Source organism: Scomber scombrus, chromosome 10 (genome assembly GCF_963691925.1).
Source record: "Scomber scombrus chromosome 10, fScoSco1.1, whole genome shotgun sequence".
Taxonomy (NCBI): Eukaryota; Metazoa; Chordata; class Actinopteri; order Scombriformes; family Scombridae; genus Scomber; species Scomber scombrus.
This window is the reverse complement of record NC_084979.1, coordinates 14,983,387-15,006,948: the sequence shown is the minus strand read 5'-3', so window position 1 is coordinate 15,006,948 and position 23,562 is coordinate 14,983,387. Positions and strand designations below refer to the sequence as shown.

At 42.3% G+C, this 23,562-nt stretch overlaps 1 protein-coding gene across 1 annotated transcript in view; it reads right to left on the bottom strand.

Annotated features, from left to right (window-relative positions):
• Positions 1-1,571: 1,571 nt before the first annotated feature.
• Positions 1,572-23,562, bottom strand: part of dip2ba (disco-interacting protein 2 homolog Ba) — a 40,648-nt gene continuing 18,657 nt past the window's right edge. Inside the window, exons 2-38 of the mRNA XM_062427291.1 lie at positions 20,943-21,014; positions 19,397-19,552; positions 19,144-19,269; positions 18,676-18,906; positions 18,444-18,572; positions 17,537-17,656; positions 16,908-17,105; positions 16,675-16,766; positions 16,485-16,595; positions 16,054-16,177; positions 15,635-15,744; positions 15,319-15,421; positions 15,171-15,235; positions 14,953-15,046; positions 14,578-14,697; positions 14,346-14,460; positions 13,618-13,757; positions 13,305-13,441; positions 12,820-12,900; positions 12,578-12,705; positions 12,365-12,479; positions 11,538-11,739; positions 11,269-11,381; positions 9,437-9,517; positions 9,132-9,255; positions 8,890-9,011; positions 8,332-8,443; positions 7,731-7,840; positions 7,474-7,604; positions 7,112-7,280; positions 6,648-6,818; positions 6,307-6,368; positions 6,114-6,171; positions 5,925-5,999; positions 5,524-5,698; positions 5,286-5,409; positions 1,572-5,155 (exon numbers count right to left, since the gene is read on the bottom strand). Of these exons, the coding sequence (XP_062283275.1) occupies positions 4,903-5,155; positions 5,286-5,409; positions 5,524-5,698; positions 5,925-5,999; positions 6,114-6,171; positions 6,307-6,368; positions 6,648-6,818; positions 7,112-7,280; positions 7,474-7,604; positions 7,731-7,840; positions 8,332-8,443; positions 8,890-9,011; positions 9,132-9,255; positions 9,437-9,517; positions 11,269-11,381; positions 11,538-11,739; positions 12,365-12,479; positions 12,578-12,705; positions 12,820-12,900; positions 13,305-13,441; positions 13,618-13,757; positions 14,346-14,460; positions 14,578-14,697; positions 14,953-15,046; positions 15,171-15,235; positions 15,319-15,421; positions 15,635-15,744; positions 16,054-16,177; positions 16,485-16,595; positions 16,675-16,766; positions 16,908-17,105; positions 17,537-17,656; positions 18,444-18,572; positions 18,676-18,906; positions 19,144-19,269; positions 19,397-19,552; positions 20,943-21,014 (4,649 nt within the window). The 3' untranslated portion in view covers positions 1,572-4,902. The remainder of the gene's footprint in view (positions 5,156-5,285; positions 5,410-5,523; positions 5,699-5,924; positions 6,000-6,113; positions 6,172-6,306; positions 6,369-6,647; positions 6,819-7,111; positions 7,281-7,473; positions 7,605-7,730; positions 7,841-8,331; positions 8,444-8,889; positions 9,012-9,131; positions 9,256-9,436; positions 9,518-11,268; positions 11,382-11,537; positions 11,740-12,364; positions 12,480-12,577; positions 12,706-12,819; positions 12,901-13,304; positions 13,442-13,617; positions 13,758-14,345; positions 14,461-14,577; positions 14,698-14,952; positions 15,047-15,170; positions 15,236-15,318; positions 15,422-15,634; positions 15,745-16,053; positions 16,178-16,484; positions 16,596-16,674; positions 16,767-16,907; positions 17,106-17,536; positions 17,657-18,443; positions 18,573-18,675; positions 18,907-19,143; positions 19,270-19,396; positions 19,553-20,942; positions 21,015-23,562) is intronic.

Sequence of the window (23,562 nt, the reverse complement as noted above, 5' to 3'; positions counted from 1 at the left end):
ACCCTTTACCTTCTGGGAAAGGTTGACCAAAATCCATTGATCAACAACTTATTAACATTAGAATTGCAAAATGAATGGATAATAAATGAGAAACCTATGAGCATTTATTCATAGCTGCATTATTACAAACAGGATTAACACTACCTTGAAACCCAAAATGTGGTTTTATTGATGGATATTAGCAGATGTATACATTATTTGTTAACCAGTGATAAAGCCATTTGTTACAACTTAGAACCACTTCATAAAAGAAGCCTCATAAAAAAGTGGTGCCATATTACCAGTGTTGCTGCAAGTTTCAGTTCCTTAACTACAAATTATGTACATTTTCTGAAAATTGTCACATGCATGCTGTACAGTTTTTAGATTTCATGATGTATGTGGCTCCATTGTTTGGGGAAACCATGATGGCATGAAAATTCAATGTCAGAATCTTGACCCTCCATCACAATGAACATTAAGTCTGCATTATTTTTGTCAGTCACACCACAGTTGCAGGGAAAAGCTGCACAGACCTTTCAAATTAATTTTCAACAAAACGCACGATTCAAACTTGTTTAAATATTTTCATATTGTATAGAAATAAATGGGAGTAGTAAATGTAACACAAGCAAAAGAAGTGGTATGGTCCTTAAAGGTTTTTAAAAATCTTTTGACCAGCTAACAAAACATTTATTGGCGTCATTGTTTTAATTATGAAGTAAGTACAAGTGGAAATACATATGTATTGTTAAATATGTATGTATTCGTAGGAACTTGTAAACAGTAGGTAGATATGCTCAAATCAGAGCCTGACAAACTGATGACATCATTACAGGAGCATGTTTCATTTAGACATACTGACACCTGGTGGAGGGAAGATGCTATTTCCCTTTAATGCAGCAGCTGATTCCTGAAGCTTCCAGAGAAGTGTTTTGGTTGACAGGAGGGGGAAAAAAAGACAAAACACTTTGACAAAGCATTTTTATTTATTTTTTTATTTGACATGAAACACATCCAATGACACTGTGACAGTGTTTTGTCAAGTAAGACATGTTGTTAGAAGTTATCGCACCATTGACTAGTTCAGAATGTCTTTGCTGCAGCTCGACGATGCATAGTGAACAGACAGTCGTTGAGGTATACATTGTGGGCCCTTGAGTTGTTGTTTTTCTTGTGTGTGTGTGTGAAAGATCCTAATTTCATTACCTCATGTATATTTTGTGCTTAGAATAACTTTGGAGGTTTGAAAATGCGTTATTCCTCACAACACGACAACTTGTAAAACTGAAATAAATAATCAAATGGAAATGGTGGGTGTGTCGACTTGCATTGTCCATGTCGAGTTGCCTGTTGAGAGATTTATTTCATCAGATCTCAGAGCTGATGAAAACCGGTGATGACAAACAATTTCAGAAAAGAGAAGTGAGTGTGAAGTTTGAAAATGTTGGCATGGAAAAAGAACAACTTGTTTTCACACAAAAAAAGGCGTCCAGAAAGAAACCTTTGTAATGACATTGGAGGACAAAAGTATGTCAACTTTCCCTTATTGAATAGCACCAATGTCTATTGAAAAGGCTTGAAGGCCAACATGAAATTATAAAACTTTATTAAAACTTGTCTGAGTGAAACAGTAGCAACAAAGCAATTATCACATAATAGCTCAGAAGGTTCACTTATTCATGAGACTTGCCCCAGATACTGGCTCGCATACATGTCAGTGTCTGTCACTGAATGGAGAGTGGTTTATTGATGTGTCGAATGTCAAGCTTTTTGCAGAAAATGTGCAGTTTCAAAGAAAGATTACATCAGGAAAATATTGATGAAACCCCTACAAAATATATTAAATTCCAATTTTGGATGGAAAGAATTAAAATACAGTGGAGGCGACATTTTTTTTTAAAGAAGAAATTGTAAAAATGGTTCAATATTCTGGGATCATTTTCATTTAAAAAAAGAAAAAGAAAAAAAAGAAACAAACCTTGAGACAAACCTTGTTGCACCAGAAAAGCCAAATATCACTGTAAAACTGGACGCACACACTCACACACACAAAGACATACATACACACACACACACACACACACACACACACGTACACACACAGGCACGCACGCATAAAATGATATTGGGAAAGTGCACATTATTCCTACCAAAATAATCGGAAACCTTTTTCTCTTTTGCGATGTGATACCTTTAAATTAACAATGCAGAAAAATGCTGTCAAGTATGAAAGATCAGTCAAGTTTTATCAACAAAGTACATTTCCATGTACACATTAACACCAGTAATACAGTATTTGACCTCTAAAATACAGTATACAGACAACATCCTTACCCTCATTAATCACCTCCTTTCTTCTTTTAAAAGGAGGATTCTGACATTTTTTTAAACACAGGTTGCTTATAACTGTTCTGAATCTGATTATTGTGCATTCCTAATTATCGTAACCGTTTTTTATTTCAGTGTTTTATAGAAATTCATAAAGAATTGGTTTAAATGGCATTGATGAAATGAGAAAGGCATGACTGCAAACTTAAAAAGAACAAGACCCCCCCTCCCCCTCTCCCTCTATAAATGTGATATGTGTTTTGAATTATAAACTGGTGTGTTGAACTCATGTGTGAAAGTCAGTGGAAAAGCAGTTCTTCAGCAATACTAAAAGCACAGCTAGGAATTAAGAGTTGCAAATAAAAAGTTCCACAGGTTTCAGTAAGGCAAAGTTCAGTCCTCATTCTGGATATCGTTTAGAGATTCAACAGTCCATAATCAGAAATGTGACGTTGGTGCTTTCCTTTTTAAAGGCACTGACTTGCCTTCTAATTATCTACATTTCCCTAATCAACTGTGATGGTAAGATTCAATGAAAATTAAATTCGATGATGTGAGCTAGCGGCACGCATCATTTCAAACCAGGAAACTCTGTTAACCCTCAACAAAAAACTCCATGGACACTTGCTGGCTTATTCTGGACCTTTCGACTGTGTTACATGGCCTCATTTGCTCTCTAGATGTTCAAACTATCCTCAGTTCTGAGCACTCTTTGACAAATCCATAAAAACTGAGAAAACTGTCTGCTAATGAAGACTATGATATATGGTCCAAAAGCTCTGGAACATACGTTTTTCAAACTGAATGAACCATAAAGCTTAAATCTGAACTGCCTTGCCCCAGTTTGTGCTTTCATGCATTACCATTACAAGTCTAAAACTAAAAGTCACATTAGTTAACATGAGACTTTCTGAAAACTGAATAAACTGTGTTCCAGAAGGTTGAGAGCTTATCCTGTTTTGTATTCTGTTGCATAGTAAAAAAAGATTTTTTTAACACCTTTCTTTATCCTAATCTGAACAAAGATTTTGAGTTGTATCATCAGTTATCTTGGTATGCATTCCATTAGGCTTTCCAATGTGTTAATTTACGTTTGTGTTCTACAAAAAAATTCAGGACCTATGTTATTTTCAGTTTACTAGAGCGGGAAACTTAGTCGCAACTTGAGAAATGGATGAAAAATCTTTTTTTATTTGGCAACAGATGGAATATTTTTTCATGTAGATGTTTAGAAAGGCTTTAATGATTCTAGAAATACCTTCACAGCAACAATAAAAGTTGTTAGATGACCTTCAGGGTTTTTCAAAGTGCACCAGGTGGTTATTTTTCAGAGCTGTGACTGTAATATAACAGTGATACATGTGAGGCACAAGCTGGGGCGAAGCTCACCCAAAATATTCAGCATAGTCACTGCCGAGCCAACCGACCAATCCACTGCTGTGTGACTCCTCTGCATGTTACAGTTTTTTTTCCTCCTCTTGGACCCCCTTCTAGACATTGATTGCATTCCCAATTAGCATGCACACCCAAACACCACATACAGCTTCAACTCCTCTTCTGAAAAATGGTGCTTTTAAAAAACTGTATTAGTACTATCACAGTCATAAGAGCTATCTAACGGACCAAATCCTACTGAAAATGAAGAATCTGTGTTTCTGCCCATCAGAGCTCATCCAGGTTTGTATGTTCATGAAGCTAGTCTTTCTTTTCCCACACCAACAAATAATTCAAGTGCATCTTTTTTTAGGACATTTCGTGACAGCGTGTCTGCTGGCGTATACAGTGTGTGATGGGAGGTGAAAGCCACGGTGCATCCCGGTAGCAAGTTAATATGTCAGGACTGCCCCTGTAGGCTGCACTTGCTGGTGGCACTTCTTCTTTTTTTCTTTTCTTGTAATACTGATGTGGATTTGCTCGTGTGAAAGCAGCAAACACGGGGGGAGGGGGGGGGGGTTGTCCCTTTGAGGCAGGCGAGACAGGAAGTGGACTCAGGGGTGCAAGGACTTAAAGTGCAAGGGGGAAAGTTCCAGCTCCTCTCAGCAGTTCCAGTGCACCATTCCTGCCGTCAAGAAGTGAGGGGGTTAAAAAAAAATACAAAAAAAAAGCACTCAGGGGGATGAATGGTTCAGCATAAAAACCAAGGAATGGAGAGTGGGGAGGATTTTGTTTTCTTTGATGAGAGTATGTACTTAAAAATGTCTTTGAAAAAACAAAAAAAAACATGAATTGGAGCGATGAGGGAGAAGTAGGATGCGCAGAGGATTGCAGATCACATTTCCTTCAGTTGACAGATGTGTCCTATCTTGTATTCCCCCCCCAAAGCAAAACTCTCAGTGAACCCGAACCGCAGTGATAGAGCAGGTGGAAGCAAGGAAGGAACAGTTCTGAGAGGGAAGCACATTCTCGTTACAGTACTGGTACTGTACTCGCATTCCTAAAATTGTTTGGTGTTCTGAATGTGTGTCTGAGGTTTAATATTGGGGTAAGCTACTGTACGTGCCCCCCCCCGCCCGAGTCCTTCTCCCTCATATTTCTTCTCCGAGCCGGGCTCAGTTTTCTGCATTTTCATCAGTAGGAGAAGGTGAAGGGCGATCACATGTTGTAGGCCACGTAGATGGGGTCCAGTTGGTCTGCCAGGAAAGAGTCTCGCAGGTGCATCCTCTGCTTCTCTCCTCTGGAGTTGATGGGAATCACCCCGGGGTCCACGATGACCACCACCCCGACGATGAGGTGATGCTCCTCCAGGACCACGTTGGTGACGAGGGGCACCAGGTCCAAGGCCTCCTGCTCCGAGCCGCTCAGCTCCGCCACCACCACCAGCAGGTTGGTCCATGTAAACACAGCACTGAGGGGCAAGGCGAGAGTAGATCATGTTACTGTGTGAATTGCAGGCCATGGTTGATTTCAGTGAGTTTAATGTCTGTAAAGAAAATAATCAATTATTCACAGAAAGAGTCATATTTGGAGAAGCTCACCTCTCTGCGATGCTGCGGTGAGATCGAGACACAGACGTCTCGATGTCAATAGGGTGATAACGTAATCCCCTTAGCTCCAGCGTTTCATCGAGAGAGCCCACCACAAACAAGGCATCGTGACGATCTGAAGCAGAAAAACAAATATTCCATTATTTATAGTTACACACAAACACAAAGAAATCACCTCTCAAAGTCGTATTAACTGAATGTGATCAACGTGTTTGAAATGTCTTCTCACCTCCGCTTGCATCCAGCAGCTCGGTCCTCTTGATGAAGCCCAGGTAGCCAGTCCTGGCCCACAGAGTGTGGGGCTCCCCAAAGCTGAGTCTGGTGTTGAAGTGGTCTGCCTGCAGGCTCTCCTCCCCATAGATGGTGTAGTAGCCACTGGCGCTGTGAGGGCTATTCACCCAGATCTGCATAAAGACAGAAAGGTGAATGAGTAAGGCCTGGAATATGTTTTGTATTTGTGGGATCTCTACAATCTGAGCAGTTTTGTTTTTGTCTAAAAAAATCAAAGTCATTTTTGTGCTTCTCTACTTTTTCTATCTAACAGTTGTGCTCACTTCACTCTGTGCCAGTGAGAGTACTTAATACATCCCAGAATCATAAAGAGGAACATGATCCTTTCTGCCCACTCACCTCCCCAAGATGGGAATCCCCCAGCGGGCCTCTGGTCTCTGGGTTCACGATGATGACCCTCACCCCCGGCAGGATCTTAGAGGAGAACATAAGAGTTTAGCTTGAGGGATAATACAACCACTTCTATTTCCTCTCTGGCTCTGTGGCCAGTACGACTATCACACAAATGAGCCAATAATCAATACGTACAGTGCCTGACTCCATGAGTGGAAGACTCTGTGGCGCTCCTCTTTCCACCAGCCTCACCCTGAGGGACACAGACAAAACGTGGCTTGTCAATCATTCTTATCGATTCGAACGAGTCATCTTGTTTGTTTTCACCAATTGCATCATGTGATCACTTTAGTTGTTTTCATACTGTTTAAACAGTCTCTTGTCTTACCTGTCGTGGCGCAGAGATTTCATGTCAACATACACGGTGGAAGGGTCCGGTCCAGCAGTGCCCTGGTGACACAGAGAGGAAAATAAAAATTATAAAATGTGAGAAAGACTGTTAGATTATCAACAGGTTATTATTATTCTTTAATATGTAAGGTTGTTATAGAAAAACACTTCTGTAGAGTAGAATAAAGAAACATATGTGCAGTGAGTACCACTACAATTTTACCAAAAAAAAAAACTGGCAGGTAAATGATGCATACAACACCAACAAATTAGTAAAATTAGCGTCAGTTCTAGTGTGAACTCATAACTCAGGGCAGTGTGTGTCCATATGAAACCGACCTGCAGGCAGATGGCCAGGTTGACTCTGGAGCCGAAGGCAGTGCTGACGGCTCGTGGTGACAAGCCGAGATCTTTGAAAAGTTTGGAGAAGGATTGTGTGAGGGCGAGCCGAGGCCGCTCCTCTGCTATCACCACACAGCTCCGCACGCATGACAGGTTCAGACCCCGCGCCTATAGACACGCACGGCTTAAAAGGTTATTCACACTTATAACAGTGAAGTGAATACTGATCTTGACACAAACGGTAACTCTGCATCAGTACATTTTTAACCAAAGTCCTTTGACACAGCAACAGAATATAAAGCAGAGAAAAGCTTTTTTAATGATTAAATGAAACAGGTTTATTATTTTCCTTTGCAGCAGACAGGATTCCAGTTTAAAACTAATTTATCGCTGTGTTATTATTAGAGTAATAACAGGTACAACAGAGAAGTAATCTTCATTGTTTTGGCTATGATTCTGACCTTCAGCATCTCCGTCTGGGTGCCCAGGCCCTTGGTGCAGATCTCCATGACAGAGTAGGAGCAGAAGGTGTCTCTGATCTTGTACTGACTGAGCGTGCTCAGCCACAGAGGCAGCGAGCTCTCCAGCTCCAGTGGAGGGATAAGGATGGACTGGTGACCTGAGTAAACACTGGACGAAAAACACACTCACTCCAGCAACAACAGAAACAGCATGTGATGTGAAATATGATATTCAGTCTGTGTGTGTGTTTGTGTGTGTTTGTGTGTGTGTGTGTGTGTGTGTGTGTGTGTGTGTGTGTGTGTGTGTGTGTGTGTGTGTGTGTGTGTGTGTGTGTGTGTGTGTGTGTGTGTGTGTGAGATACCTGGAGAGGCACCACAGGACAAAGCCCAGGCCGCAGTAGGGGTCCAGGCAGATGGCTATTTGGCGTGAGGAGTACAGCTCACACTGCAGCTTTATGGAGCGGCACAGAGTACTTACTGCGGCGTGAGACATCTGAAGAAGAAACAGGAAATAAAAAGAAACTCTTAAAAATACTTTGCAAATGAGACATACAGAAATATTATTCATGTCAACCAAATTTCCTTTATCCTCTGCAGCATGATTTCTGATGAAATGTACCTTGACTCCAGTCAACATGCCTGTGGTAGACACACTGAAGTCCAGGTAGGCCAGCATCTCAGCTGTAGGGGGTTTATAGATGTGTGGAGGCCGCTTTCTGGGGAGGTCATCTGTAAGGAGAGGAATCTTTTATTTATTTTACTAGACAAAATAAATTCAGCATAAATTTTACTGTTCATATCACTGTTTCCTATTGGAAATGCACTGCAATCTCATAAAAGTTCAGTGTTTTTGTTGTGTGGGAGGATGCTATAATGTAAAGGTGCATTTTAACTGCACATTTAGAAGCTACGTATCTCTGGCCATGTGCAACTTTCAAGAACTGCCTGATTATTTTAAGAAAAAGATTGATAACATATATAGCTTTGCAATATACATTAGATTTATCGCCCTTCTAGTAAATGAGAGAAGAATATTTCCTTGTGGTCAGAAGTGGTACACGTTAGTCTCAGGTTTTTGTACTAAATCTGGTCTGCCCCAAGAGATGTGTCATAAAGGCAGTATAGTAACAAAGGCAACACATAATAACTGCAGTCACAGTTGCTTCACATCATGCCTTATGACTTTAAACTGCTCTAATTTGAAGAGCTCTCAACAGCACCTGTATCGATAATAGTAGGCCACGTCTTGACGTTGACGCTGGCAGCAGCCTCCCTGGACCTGAGGATCCTCATGAGAGGCTGAGTGGTGAGGATGCAGGCTGCTTTGCTCACCTGTAACACAACGCAAACATACAAAAACGTTCATTCAAGGACACAACAAAAAATCTTCCACTGAAAGTATTGAAGTGTTGTTATACTTTATTGATCCCTGTGGTAAAATTACATTTTATTTGGTCCCCTCCAGGTAAAATAGTTAGACGGATCAAACACACTTCACTACTGTATTATTTTGTATTCTTTGCACTATGTTCATTTTATATTATCCCCTGTATTATGTTTTTTGACTAGTATTGGTTGTTATTGCGCTGAAATATGCTTTAATTGTGACAAAGGACTAGCTATAGGCTCATCAAAAAACTGTAACCAGCCCCTTTCAAATTAAAATTTTAAATTGTTACATTCTTTACTCTATTATGCTCTATTAATGCTAGATTTAATAACACTATGTAACAGGAGCACTAGACACTTTAGCTCATGATACTGTGGTGGGCACTCACGTCAATGATCATGCGGACAGTGGGCAGTGTAGCGGCCAGGTTCTGTGGGTGGGGAGGCCTCACCGTCACAGGGATGACCCCAGCATAGAGACAGCCATAGAAGGCAGCGATCAGGTCAATACCTGCACAAGTAAGAGAGAGACAAGAACCTCATGAATTAAAATATACTGCTGCTTTTTCACTGCACGTTAAATGGAAAAATAAGAAACAGAGATACAGTTACAAGGATTGTATGTGTTTACCCGGGGGATAAAGTAGCACCACGTTGTCTCCTGTGTTGAGGCCCCCTCTCTCCATAAGGGTAGCTGTGATTTTCTCTGCTCTCTTGTGAAGCTGAGCACAAGTGGCTGTGCACACTGCCACCCCCTACAGGAAAAACAGAGGAAGGACAGATGAACTCACACCCAACAAAATGGATCACCATTAGCTACATAACCACAGCTAAATATAATGTACTTTATTTCTGTCAGTATGTATATCTTATGTATTGATTCTTACTACAAATTTCTCATCTCAGATTGATTTGATGAGTATATGTCTACTCTACCTTTGCATTAAGCAGCACATATAGAACATGGTCCGGGTCAGTTTGGGCTCTCCACTGCAGGGCTTCAGACAAGAACTGGTGCTGAAAAGGTTCAGAGGGGAATGTGTCACCACATAAAATGTCAAGAATGACAGAGTCACTAGAAACTACACAAAGCTGCATCATTAATAAATCATAATCCATTTAAAAATGACTGACAAATACAAACATGTAAAATCTGGCCGGAAAACATATCAAGTCAGGTCTTTTCAAACTGATTTTATGTGAAATATGAGACAAAAAGATATTCTGTGAGGCTTTTGACCTCACATTCAGAGATGGACAAACACACAACAGGGACATGGCAGTGTCCAGAGAGTATTTTTTTGCCAAGTGCAGGGTCATGCTGGGACCATCTGCACCTGGTGGGAGGCAAATTGGAACCACTGTCAATAACTAACAAGCTATGGACCTTTCAAACAAATGGTATGACAACTTTCATTTCCACCAGATATTAGAGGCTTGGTGTTCTATTGCTTAAATAAAATTACTTCAAGAAATATATTTAATATATAAGAAATATTAAATGCATTATTAGCGTCTTGATCAGTAGTGTCAATAAGCTGAGGAGCACAGGTCAGAACAGGACAGGACGTGAAAGCAAAGAAATCCTTTAAAAAGGCAGAAGCCAAGTGAACATTGGGCAGCACATAAATAAATCAAAGAAATAAAGTTAACACCATGATGCTCTCGGGACACACAAACATAATATATAGCAGTGTCACATCGCTGGCCGTATTAAAATCACCGGCTGGCTTTGTGCCATCCGCTCTCTCAGTCAGACAGGTCGTCAGTGAATCGAGTGTCAAATCATGCAGACCGGCTGCTCTGACCACTCATCAAGCCATGCTACACACGGGGAGCATCACAGTGAACACAGCAGGCAGAGGTGCACACCAAACATGTTCCTAATGAATGCTTTTACAATGAAAAATTATACTGTCTTTAGTGGTCACATATACTAGAAGACTGTTATAAAAAATAATAGTCATTGCTTAAAGCCTGAATCACCTCCTTACAGCATTTTTTTGAATGACAAGAAACTTTTATTCACTTAAGAGTTGATGAATGATAAACTACTGCTGAGCCTTTGAGCTACTAGGCTGCTGGCCAACTCCCATTTTATAAGGTGATGGCACAGAGAGTCTATTATGGGACACTGATAAACTTCACTTTTAGTGTATAAGTGTATATCAGCTTATGTGTGTGGACCCCTGCTGGCCGAGGAGCCAGCCTGGACAGTCTCCTCTGTGCGTCGGGACAAGCTGTTGCTGATGGTCATCAGGCTATTGCGGCTGCAAAAGCACAACTGACTGACAGAAGCAGCGGAAGCAAGGACAGGTTGGGGCCAGACTAGAGCCTTACCATCATGGTGGGCCACATACAGAGCTATAGCCCACCCCAAGTAAAGGCAGAACAACAACAGAGATTTAGGTAAAAGACATAAGCATCCACTTTCTTTTCAAAGTTACAGAGTCACATTTAACTTGGTAAATATGAGAACACATTTAGAGCATTTCAGTGTATACATCAGTGTACTTTGCATAGGTTTATGTGTAATTTATGTGTAATGACTGGGAATATAAAGAGTACAAAGTTTATTGGTCCAGGTGTTAATGTTAGAGTCATAGTTTGCTTCAAATTATAAATATCCACAGTAATACTAATTAAACACAGTAATATAAGTTAAACTGGGGACAAGACAGTTTCCTAACACCGTGCTGAGAGATGCCACACCTATTTAAAGAGTCAGTGTGGTGAAAGTGTGGTTTGTGCTGTGTGTCATCCGTTACCTTTCGGATTAGATCCTGGTCCTCCACCACACCCAGCTCTCTGCCTGTAGCCTGAGCGATCCGCTTCCCTGCCACCAAGTTGCCGACCAGCATAGAAGCTGGACCAACATCCACTGAACAAATGAGAGACAATGAGCGTCATCTATACAGTGACACATTTACATGTTTGATAAAAAACAGTCAAACCCCAAACCCCAACATACAAAATCAACATAATATTTCTAATGTTGTATTGTAAGAATCAGTAGATATGATAAAAGGCGCCCTACCTGGCTGTTTCTGGCGTGGTTTGGGCATGTTGGTAACACAGGTGTGTGGGCACATGAGGATATTGCAGGGGTGCAGGTTTCCCTCCAGAAAGTTCTGCTTGGTTTCGCAGATGTGGATGCCTCCGAGCGGAGTCTTTGGGAGGGTGTTGGCTGGGACGAGCGCGAGGCAGTAAAGGCCAACCTGGTGGATACTGTCGATGGCCTGTGCAGAAGATAAATCATCATGTTTTATAATTTAATGAATTCTAAATGAAGACAACATATCATTTCCTCACGAGAAAAGGCTGCTATGTGTCTCTTTCTCCAATTATAATCAAGTCATTAAAACCTTTATTTTACCCGTCATGATTTTGAAATGTACACAAGCACAACTTAAGTCATAAAAGGGAGAATAGGTGACATAATAACAGTTAGTACAACTAAATGCCATCATAAAAAATAAAAATACTTATTGAATCTTTGCAAAATTCTGGATTTGGCTGTGACACGAATAGGAATACCGACCGAAACTTGGTTCTGATTTGGAACCGGTTCTATAATTCAGTTATTTTGTCAGTGCTTGGAAGAAAATGAGTGAGATTAGCAGAGCATAAAATCTGGGCCAAAAAAGGACACAGAACGATTAATGAGTGATTGGGATTTATACGTTCTTCATTCTTTTTACTTCACACAGTATTTTGATGTCAGAAATATTATTTATCTTATCTACGTTTTAGATTTGTTACATTTAGCTATAGTTAAAGTACAAACCGATTCTAATCCTGTACTGAATTTAATCTTTTAAAAAAAATTTTTTTTAAAAACTTAAGTGATTGAAAAGACTTTACCTGCAGTACTCGACTCATCCACTGGAAGCTGTCTTCCTCACTGGCGTCAGGCCTCTGCTCTGCCACGATCACTATCCTCTCGTCATAAAACACTGTGACTGAGAACACAGCAATCCTGCACAGATACACAGACCAGAGTTATTGCTCTTCCCCAACTAACTTCTTAAGAGCAAATCAAGCAGGCTGACACAGTGAGCAGAGGCAGCGCCTTACCTCCCCCTATAAACCGTTTTTACAGGTTCCACTGCGAGCGCGGTGGCTACCAAGTCGTCTGCATTGTGGCGGCGTCCGCTCACCATCAGTAGCCCTTCAATCTTTCCCACAACAAACACCAAGCTGCCCTGTGGAGGACACAGATTTTTAGCTCAGCACAGGAAAAAGAAATCTCACCAGCTTTAATTCACAAGACACATTTTGACAAGCAAACTCTTAATCTCTGTGTATGTGTGCCTTACTGGTCCAACAAATCCAAGCAGACCAGTTCGAGTGAAGGGAATTTCTCCTATAGGTGCTCCAGCTTGGTTCACAGGGATCACCTGTAGAAGAGCAGAGACCAAGCATTGGATATGTAGATTATAGTCGAATATTGAAAAGAGTTACATTACATTTAAATCCAAGACAAAGAAAATTGTAGTAACAAAAACAAGCACTGGGAAGATATGGGACCAGAGTCTTATTACGCTTCTTGAGAATAAATACAACTACTGCATGATGCATGTTGCACCGGGTCTCGATGGCTAGAGCTGATCCCAACACACCTTTGACAAGGTGCAGGAACAACTTTGACAAGTCACCAAGATGGTTCCAGCTTTTAACTACATTTCTTGTCTCATGCTAAACATTGATTTAACAACCACTAAATGTTAATGTTATTATACTATACTCCAATATGCTAATTTTGGTCATTCATCATAAACATGAGTTTTAAACTCTGACAGACCTCAAATGTGTTTTTGGTGACACCAGGCAGGCCGTAATACATGGTGCCTCCTGCCCGAGAGTTGATCACTATCTCTCCTATTTCATCTGTCTTGCAGAGCTGAGGAGGCCCATCTGGTTTCACAGTGCACATCAGAGCTGAAACACACATAACAAGGTCAAAACATTAACATCAAGTGTGTTTAAGGACTTGTCTTCTGATGTTGGTATAAAGAAGAAGAGGTAAACAAACAAAGATACAGTAACAATGGACAGTAAAATGTGGCATCTGCTGTATTCTGCAATGCTAATTACAGCAAACCGCATTGGCTTACCTCCAGGCATGATGTGGCCCACATCCTGAACAGTGAGAGCAGAGTTCTTGTCCTCTGTGTTCACTCTGATCACCCCGTGGCTCAGCCCGCCCATGGACAGGATGGCCCTGGCTGGCAGAGGAGCTCCTCGTGCACCAGGCCTGCAGAGACAGCAAAAAGAAGTGACAGTGTGAGAGCAATAACAGGCCAGACAGTAAGGCGGCGGAGAGGTAACACATTGTTGAGGTCTGCTGATGCACAAAACAAGTCTCAGTCTCAAAATACAGCTTTTATATTTCCGAGAAGTGTTTTAATCTTGAACATGACAGGAAAAATATGCTTTTAATTTTGAGTAGATTTATCCCAAAAGAAGTGAAATTATTTTAGCCTGGAGATAATGTTTTAACTTGATCTAAAAAAGAGCATGATGTTAAAAAGGGATGTGAATGTTTAGGTGACTGCAGTAGTGTAAGAAGATGTGTGTGTGTAAGTGCAAAAAGCATGCAGGATGGTGTCAAAACCACAAGACAAGTGTTTATCTCTATTTTTCTCCTGCAGTCTTTTCCTCCTAGAGGAGTCTGGTAGTCAGTTAAATAACAGTTAGTTATGTGTCAATAAAACAAAAACGTCAAAGTAAAACTGGGGTGAATATTTTCTGCAAAGCTGTTCTTGTTGTTTGAGTAAAAAATTGCTCTAGTTTTGAATTCTCTTTTATCTTTCCAGAGCATATGACTGTGCAGATGTTTTACCTGCGTATGGCCACAGTCAGGACCTCAGGAGAGGTTGCACATGGACAGATGACCTCAGGCTTCAGACCATGAGACTGGAACACATTCAGGAAGGCATCACATGACGACACAGACCCTGAGAAGTAGTAGTAGACAAAATGATCAAACATTAACATTAAAAATTAAAATGATTATATTACACAGTAATCTCTTATTACAAAGGGAGCTTGTTTATGCAGGATAAATAACTCACATGGGTTTGCTCCATCGGCCACTATTAGCATTCGTATTGAGGACAGGTTAGTGTCCCTCTGATCCTTGTGGGCCATCATGGCCCAGTGAAGGTCACGGCACTTCACCAAGGCCACACGAGCTATAAGAGGGGGAGGGGACATGTTCAAAATTATGCACCTACATACAATATTTACAACTGGTTTCATCTCATATGAATCGGCTTTTAGTATTTGAGATAAAATCATTTTATGATACTAGTATGTTACTGTTGTCTGGCATGTAGAGTCTCAGTTATTCTATCACTTAAAATAAACAGAAAATAAACTACTGTAGACAGACATTAGGCTCTTAAAAGAACAATGAAATATCAATCCAAGACTAGGTAAAGCCAAACCTTTGTGAATGTGGACCCTCTGCACCCAGGACATGGGACAGGCTTTCATGACCGCATATGGCACTGTGATGGTGTGGATTCTGTTCATGACACTCTGCAAGGAAAAAAAACAGACATACTGTCAGTCTCAATGTGCAAAACGTTAAGAAAGTCAACTATGGATACACTACTCAACTACTATCTGGATACACAGAAGTAACTATTGCATTCAATCTCACCGTTAAGACACCGTGCCACATGCCCATATCCTTCTTGCAGTCCAATACGTTGACCAGAGTCTCCCCTGAAAACCACAAAAACACATGAGCGAAGGACAAAGAGGTACGAGCACTAGAGGCATAAGTTACATAAAGCACAGACACTTACCTTCACAGTAGTTACAGGCCTGGGTGAGGGCTTGACAGTGGGTCAGCATGGAGATCTTCGACACAGCAACCCCCATCACTGTACCCTCCTTACTCGCTTTGTACTTTATTAGGACAGACACACACAACATAATAAATGAATTAAAACGACGAAGGCATCATAGAAAAAAAAGAGTAGATGAGGCCTACATGAGGATTTCATTGGATTTATAAATAGACCCTTCTATAATTGTTTTATGAGCAGTAAAATCAATTAAAATGGGTCTTATGACCAAATTAGGAGGGCTAAAACTGGCGCTTGATGTTTTAAGGAGTACCTCTATGTAGGCGGTGTCTGTGTTGGCAGTGGGGATGTGAGGCTGCCAGTCTTTGGATGGTTTGGTCAGGTACTTGGTGTCTGTCACGACCCATTTCATCCTTGGCCATCCTGGTTGGGGTCAAAGAAGCATAGAGACATATCTTAGCTGACTTGAAGCAAAAACACAGTGTGTTTAAGGGCACTAATTATGAGCCGTAGAAGTGAGCCTCCGGGTGTCGAGGGCAAAGGTGAACAGCTGATAGCTTTAATAGCAGAGTGACCACCAGGCCACGCACACACACACACATTCTGGTCCTGTACTATCCCATAAACATCACACTGTATATTCCCTTTAATGGCTTTATCTAATTGGCCCACAGGAGACAGAAAAACAGCTGAGCCAGCAGCATTGCTAGTGGTGCATTTGGGCTGGCTGACCTTTGAACTGGATGATCTCTCCGCTTGGTGTCTTGGGCAGTCCTTTGAGACACACCTCACTTGTCAGCGCCAGACTAACACCACAACTCCCCAGCAGGAAGCCAATTTGCTGACTGCCTGCATCCTGCAGAGAGAGACAAGGTTAAAGGGACTTATGACACACTGAACTGGCCTCCATAAAATACCACAGCAATTAAAAATCACAGACACTCTCAGCTGTCAATATCTAGGTCATTTAATCCAGATTTTTACATGGATATTTGAGTAATGAGCCATTAAAATACACCCTGCACACAGTGATGATTAGAACATATATGACATTAAGTTTATTAAAATACAACACATCTGAGCACAGCAATGTGTCACAAAAATGTTTTTTGATTTTATGTTTCTCAGTGATCACCAAATAAGATTCACTGGCATCTTATTACCTGTCGTGACAGTGGTACTTCAATGGGCACAGGGATGACCTCTGCCAGCAGACAGCCGTAGAAAGCCACCCAGAACATGCCAGGGTCACTGTTTGGGTACACCAGTGCCACCTAAGAGACAGAAAAACTTATTTTCCACATCATGTTCCTTTATGCTTTACATATTCAGTGGTGAATGACAGACTCTTACTCGATCTCCAGGCTGTAGAACAGGTTCTGTCTTGGTGCCCAGTTTGTTCAGCAGCGTATAGGCCAGCTTCAGACTGCGACTCCATAGTTTGCCTGTGTGGAAGAAAAGCCAACAGAGATTTTTAAAAGTCTTGTTTATTATTGGTCATTTATCATGTATTAACGTTGTATAACTAAACCTTGACTTGTTTATTGTCTATATTAACATTTGCCAAAGGTTGAGATGCAGCTCACCGTATGTGAGTGTGTAAAGGGGTTTTCCAGTGATATCCAGAGCAGTGAGGGCAGGGCTCTTGGCCTGGGTGGCCCCCCAGCGGGCCAGGGCAGCCTGCAGAGCAGGAGGCCAGTTACTGACGACACCAAGAGGCTCCCCCTTCACTGGGATGATTTGACGCCCCTCAGGCTTCGGTGTGTTAGGGTCCGGCTGGGGAACTGGATAACAAAAGAGGCACGGATGTGACGGAGGTGTCAGGACATGACTAGGAAAGGCTCTGGTGAGGGTGTAACCCAACTCAAATGATGCGCTACAAGAATTTGGGTAATTTCTTTTTACAACTGAGTCACCATAGAAACTTGTGTGGACAATGAATAAGCACATCAGCATCAGCAAATCAACAGCCACAAGGAAATTCCAGTGGTTTAGTTTAAAATAATAACTCTCTGGAAAAATGGTTGATTCTGGTCCGATTTTTCCCGATAATCTTCCATTAATTCTACATGAACAGCAACATTACAGAAAGGGACATTCACAGCTGCAAAAAGTATCACCCACAGTCAAAATGAAGCGGCCTGTCTAAAAACATTTTAACTTTTCCCCATCTAAAAATCTGAAAATAAATATAAATGCACACTATGAGTCTCACCTTCTACAATTTCCTCAGAGTCATCCAGGAAGAATTCGCTGAGCGGTGGTCTTTTGGGCCGCTTGAGTGTGTTCAACAGCTGCTGAATCTTAGTGGACACCCTGCTGTTGACAGGCACGCCTGGACAAATACCAAAAACAGCCACAGTCACAAATAAATGCAAACAAACAACTCCCAAAAAAACTCACACACCCCCACATCCACACATGCAATTCTATTCTAGCAAAAATCTCTACTGTATCACAAACTCTCATACAGGCAGGACCCTACGCACTAGCACACAGTCAGGATCAGAATCAGCAGCAGGAAGGATTCGAAAGGGAAATTGTTTGAAGAGACACAGATTGGACGACCTTAAGGAAAATCAAACATACTGTAGGAGGATTCTCTACGTCTAAACCTATGACAAGAGACAAACATGAAAACAGATTTGACAGACACCAAGCTGGAAAGCAAGCTGATATGGGCCTCTTCAGCATCCCTCCCCTTCCCCAGATTTTCGATTCTTATTACCTTTTCTCTTTCCTTTTTTAAATGAAAGGCAAGACACGGACGGATTAATGGACCCAAAAGAAAGAACACAAAATATCATTGTCAATGTCATTAGCAGCATTCTCCACACAGTGAAATGAGGAAGATGTTGAAGGTGGGCAGATCTTCTATTGATTTGAACACACTCCAATCATCACCGAAATGCTGTGAAACCACACGGTCAATCAAAAAAGAAATATGTCAATCAACTGTCACGATTACAACATGCAAATGATTTAACCTCTTGATCTGAAGCCAGAACCAGATGACAGTAACCAAGTTCTACACATTTCAGGATAGAAAAGGAATTATTTTGTTTTCTTGCCTCACATACATTCATATCACCAACAGACATTTATGGCTTGTGTGAGTGTACCGTCAGCGGTATCCAGCATGCTGGAGCGGCTCTGTCCACGACTCATGCCCCTGACTGCCGGAGCCAGGTCCACCCTGGATCCTCTCTCCTGTGGGGTGGAGGATGTCACATCTGGGGGGACACTGTTTTCTGGAGGAGGAGGGGAAGAGACAGTGAGTATCATAAAGGAGAGCACCAACCAACCACGACTGGAATGTATGCATCATTTGTGCTATTCATCAGTTAAGTTTACCTATGCGTGTGTGGGCCAGTACATCGGCCAACAGGGAAGCAGCAGGCTGGAGCTGTGGCTGCGTCTTGGGCTCTCCATGGGAGAGGGTGGAGGAAGCAGACGAGGACGTGGAGGAGCTTTGGACGGAACGGTTGATCCAGTAATCAGGGCTCTGCAGGCTCTGGGCTAACACTGCACTGAGAGCTGCCTTTCTGCGCAGTGAGCCCTCATCCTCTGATGCAGAAGATGTGTCTGAAGGTAAGACAAAAAAAAAGAAGATGAAACTTTGTCTTCTGATCATAACTCTGTCTTCATTACATTTTATTTACTCTATTTCCACCTTGTCCTACAGAGCAACAACAGAGTGTCTTCCTCCAGGATTCTTATAATGTATAATGTGGACACTAAAGCCAGGTTTCCAATTGCAAAGCAGATCTCATAACCATTACACCACTCAGCTGCTCACTGAGCGTGAGAAATTAAGTTTACCTGGAGGTGTGCATGTATCTATGGGAGACTGGACAAAGGCTGAGCGTCTCTTGGTTGGCATGGGCAGTGCCATCTTCTCTTCTTTGTGTTTGGCCAGTGCTGCCTGCACAGCTTCTGTGTGGATGTCTACATAATGGGTCAAAATAGACATAGTGAGACAAGAAAGGTCTACAGAAAGAGTGAAAATATTGTAAAATGGAAGGGTTTTTTCAGTATGGTTTCTGAGTGTTTTTATGTACAGTATGTTCTATACCTGATCTGTAGCGGTCATCCCTGGCCCCTCCACTGCGGTGTGTACGGTGGTGTCTGGAAGCTGAAGATGTGGAGGGGCCTGGGGCCTCAGGACTCGGGCTGGGATCGGAACTGTGGCCCGGGGAAAGCTGCACATCTGGCAGAGATAGACTAGCATCTACCGAGAAGAAGCAGGTCAATAAAAACATGTAGGCCAACATACAGTATATACATATATACATATAAAAACAAACATGAAATTTTGGAAAGTCACAGAGAGACAAAGCACACTTTGCTTTACATAATGCCATTACGATAACATAGAGGCATAAATATTATATAATACTCCAAGAAGGTCTCTAAATTTAGACTCACTACAGAGCCTCTGAACATGAAGTGAAATAAGGACATGTACTTGACTGATATATTTTATACTGTTAACAAAGTACAGGAAACTAGGCTAGTTTCAAGCAAATATATTTTTAGTCAAACGTCTTCTCCTCCTGGAGGGTCTGGGTAACAGAGTCCCTGTGGAGATGATGGTTCAGAGGGATAAGGCCTGGGGGGACAAATACCATGGCAGGAGGTGACCTTTTGAGCTTCAAATCTTCTCAATACATGCTTTGATATTCCAGGGCAAGCTGCCCAAAACACAACAGAAAACAGAGCCACCTGACATTTAACTATTATTCACGTTTTATTGAGATTTGTGCAATCCTTCTCAAATCCCGGTATGTGATGTCACCTGACAAAACATGTATCAAGAGGCAGCTCAAGCCAAAGCAGGTTAAAGGCTGATCTCATTTATGTAACTTCATGAAAATAGAAACAAAGAAGACCACTTTGTAAACTAAACAACAGTGACACATCAAGAAGGATTTTTTCATGCCTATGCTAATGTGGTGCATTTTTTCCTACGGAAACACCACACCCTGATGTGAAGCAGCTGACTGACAAAAAAAGGGAACAGATCAGTTTCCCAAATGAGGACAGAGGTGACTCTCTCATAGTAGTACAGTGAAACTCTGGTACTTCCCTGCCTCCGTGAATGCGCGTAAACCAAAACTGCTTTTAGCTTATTGTTTCACATATGACCACCAAGTGCGTTGTGTTATTCTGGGGGTTTTCTACAGTGGTGCAGATATTGCAGAAGTTGTTAGATACAATTTGTGAAATTCCCATTTTGGCCAGTAGAGGGCCTCAGAAAGTCAGATATTCTCCTGGACTGCTGGGACAAAGAGAATTGCAGCCACACTGAAGATACAGTGAAGTTACTTTTTCTTTTTTTCTTTTTTTTTTAATAAAGCTTGACAAATAAAAGCACACGAATATTGCCTATTTTTTTCCAATGTAATACCCAACAGAAGAGCCACCAGGTGGTATGTACTGTAAGTCATGACAGTGATCTGGAGCTCTTCTGATGCAATTACAGTTATGTTTTCTGCATCTCAGGGCAACCAGCAGGATGAGTGCTGCGACCGGAAAACTAAATTGTCCAGGAAATAAATAAAGGAGAAGTTAAAAGTAAAATGAGTAGAAGCAAAAAGCAGAGGAAGAGCTGGTCTTACTTGGCAAATTGGGGATGTAGGAGGCCAGCAGCTTGGCTCTCTTCTTCTCAAAGCCCTTCTGCGTGATGTCACCTAGGAGAGAGGACAGCGACACCACACTGTTATGTTAGTCATAATGACCAAGCAAACGCCAGACGAACACACACACACACACACACACACACACACACACACACACACACACACACACACACACACACACACACACACACACACACACACACACACACACACACACACACACACACACACACACACACACACACACACACACACACACCTTCTGCTTTAGCTAATACATTTGCAGGGGTTGAGTCATAATAATAATCCTCTTTATACCAAATCTACTGAACTCCACATGTTGACGGCTCAGCCCATTCACAACTAAGTAAGGAGATAACACCATTGTTTGGCCTTACATTAGCCCCAGTGAACAAACATGATGACTGCACAAAAACCTCCTCCGGGCTATGAAACCCAAATATGATTACGGCACTAGCAGATAAACCGTGCCGGGAGGAGAACAATGGCGAAACTGAAGGCTATCGGAAAGAGTAAGGATAGTAAGCAGAGCCAAAAAAAAAGGAAAAATAGAAAAAAAAGGAAGCCATGTGAGCCAGTTTCACATGGGACTCAATGATTTATCTCTTCCTCCTCCTCCTCCTCCTCCCCTTTTCCCACTGTACACCCAGTACCACCCCTTCCTCAGTCGGCCTTGGACTGGCAGGACTCCCACCGCCAACACAGTTTGTTGGAGAACAACACAGGCAAGGCAAAGTCCACTTCACTGGGACCCCAAAACACTCAGTCTGCTTGTGCAGCAAACATGCATGCAAGACACACCCCTTATCCTGTTAACTTACAAGCACGCACCCCCCCCCTTGTACACACAAACAATCCCACTGCCGCAATGTCTGTTATTCCTCTTTCTCAGTGTCCAGCGATAACACTGTTTTCTGTGTCAAGTGCAATGTGCCAAAGGACTGCTTAGCCTCAATCCCCTGACACCTCCTCCATACTGACCGGTGACAACAAGGAGACCCTGGTCTGACATACTTAGAGGAGAAAAAAAGGGAGAAGATATGATCAAGAGGGGTGGGAGAGGGTTGTGTGAAGGTGAGGGGTGGGGTGGGGGCAAACACATGGTGACAGTCACTGGAGGAAGCGAGAAGGAACATAGCCTGTGTGTTTGAAACAACAATGGAAAGAAAACGAGAAGAGAGAGCAAGAGAGGAGGGGGTGGGGGGGGGGGGGGGGGGTTGGCCAAAGTTCAACCGCAGAAATTGAAGAGGAGGTGGGCTGCATAAGCCGGCACTGGGTGGAGAGACCCATGCGTGACTCAAACAGAGTGTGTTGTGTCTTAAAAGCTTTCTAAAACTCTGGTCACCATCCACTGATGTGATCTGAAAAGAGATTCTGCACAATATTGAGCACACTAACAGGATTTGAGACTTATTTATGATACTTTCGATGTGGAAAACTTTTGAGGTTTCACAACGCAGTGAAATCATGAGAAATGGGAGAAGAGAGGGAGTCCAGGGAGTGCAGAGACAGTCAAAAACTGTTTTATAGAGAGGGAGTCTGGGATTTAGTAGTGAGTGTTTTGTCATTCTCTGTGTAAAAAAAAAAAAAAAAAAAAGCTCAAAAGGGGGCTTTCATTCAGCAGCTAGTTCACGCCTGGGTGCACACACTGGCCTGAGAATCCATGCGTTAGAGTTTTTTTTTCCTTGTTCTGCCTCCTCTAACAGCATGCCATGGGTTTGTTTATGTAGAGGAATCACACTCAGACAGACATGCAATCAGCAGCAAATTGTAGTGGACTGAAACGGCATTGTTGTTGGAGACAGGGTTCTGTCGAGCCCAGTCCTGGTGCTGGGAGGGGAGGAAGGGAGGGGATGGAAAGATGGAGGGAGGGCAGTCATTAACACGGACAGAGGAGAGTCTGTACTGGTGTGGGGGAATAACAACAGGCCTGGACTGGCACGACCACACTGGCTCTGTGGTCAGCAGCGGGCAGAGAGACACTGAGGGCTCTGCGTTGAAAGAGTGACTGTGACAGCTGCTTCAAAACAGAGGAAAGGCTGTGTGTTTTGAGTGCAAGAATGTGGTGTTTTGAGTGTGAGCAAAACAGTACAGTGAGTGTGTGTGTAATCTGAGGTCAGGGGACAGGATATGAGCGTTACCCCACCCTGTTAGTGCGCTGCCAAAATCGTCTCCCTGTGTCTGTCTAGAGAAAGAGGAATGTGCTGATTGGAGAGCGCCGCACTAACAGAGAGGGCCAACTGGCCAGGAGAGCTAGCTCATTGGCCAAAAACTCCCCAAGAGGTGCAGGAAGCAAATTTATCTGTGTGTGTGTGTGTGTGTGTGTGTGTGTGTGTGTGTGTGTGTGTGTGTGTGTGTGTGTGTGTGTGTGTGTGTGTGTGTGTGTGTGTGTGTGTGTGTGTGTGTGTGTGTGTGTGAGATGTGTGTCAGTGTGTCAGTCCGGGACTGCGTGTGTGTTTGTTTGTTGTCCAGGCATATGACGAACCTGCTCCATATACAGTGGAAGAGGCAGGGTGTTTAGTAAAGTGTGCTCGTGTAAAAGTGTCTCTTAGGCGCATAAATTCAGCGACGAAGCCCA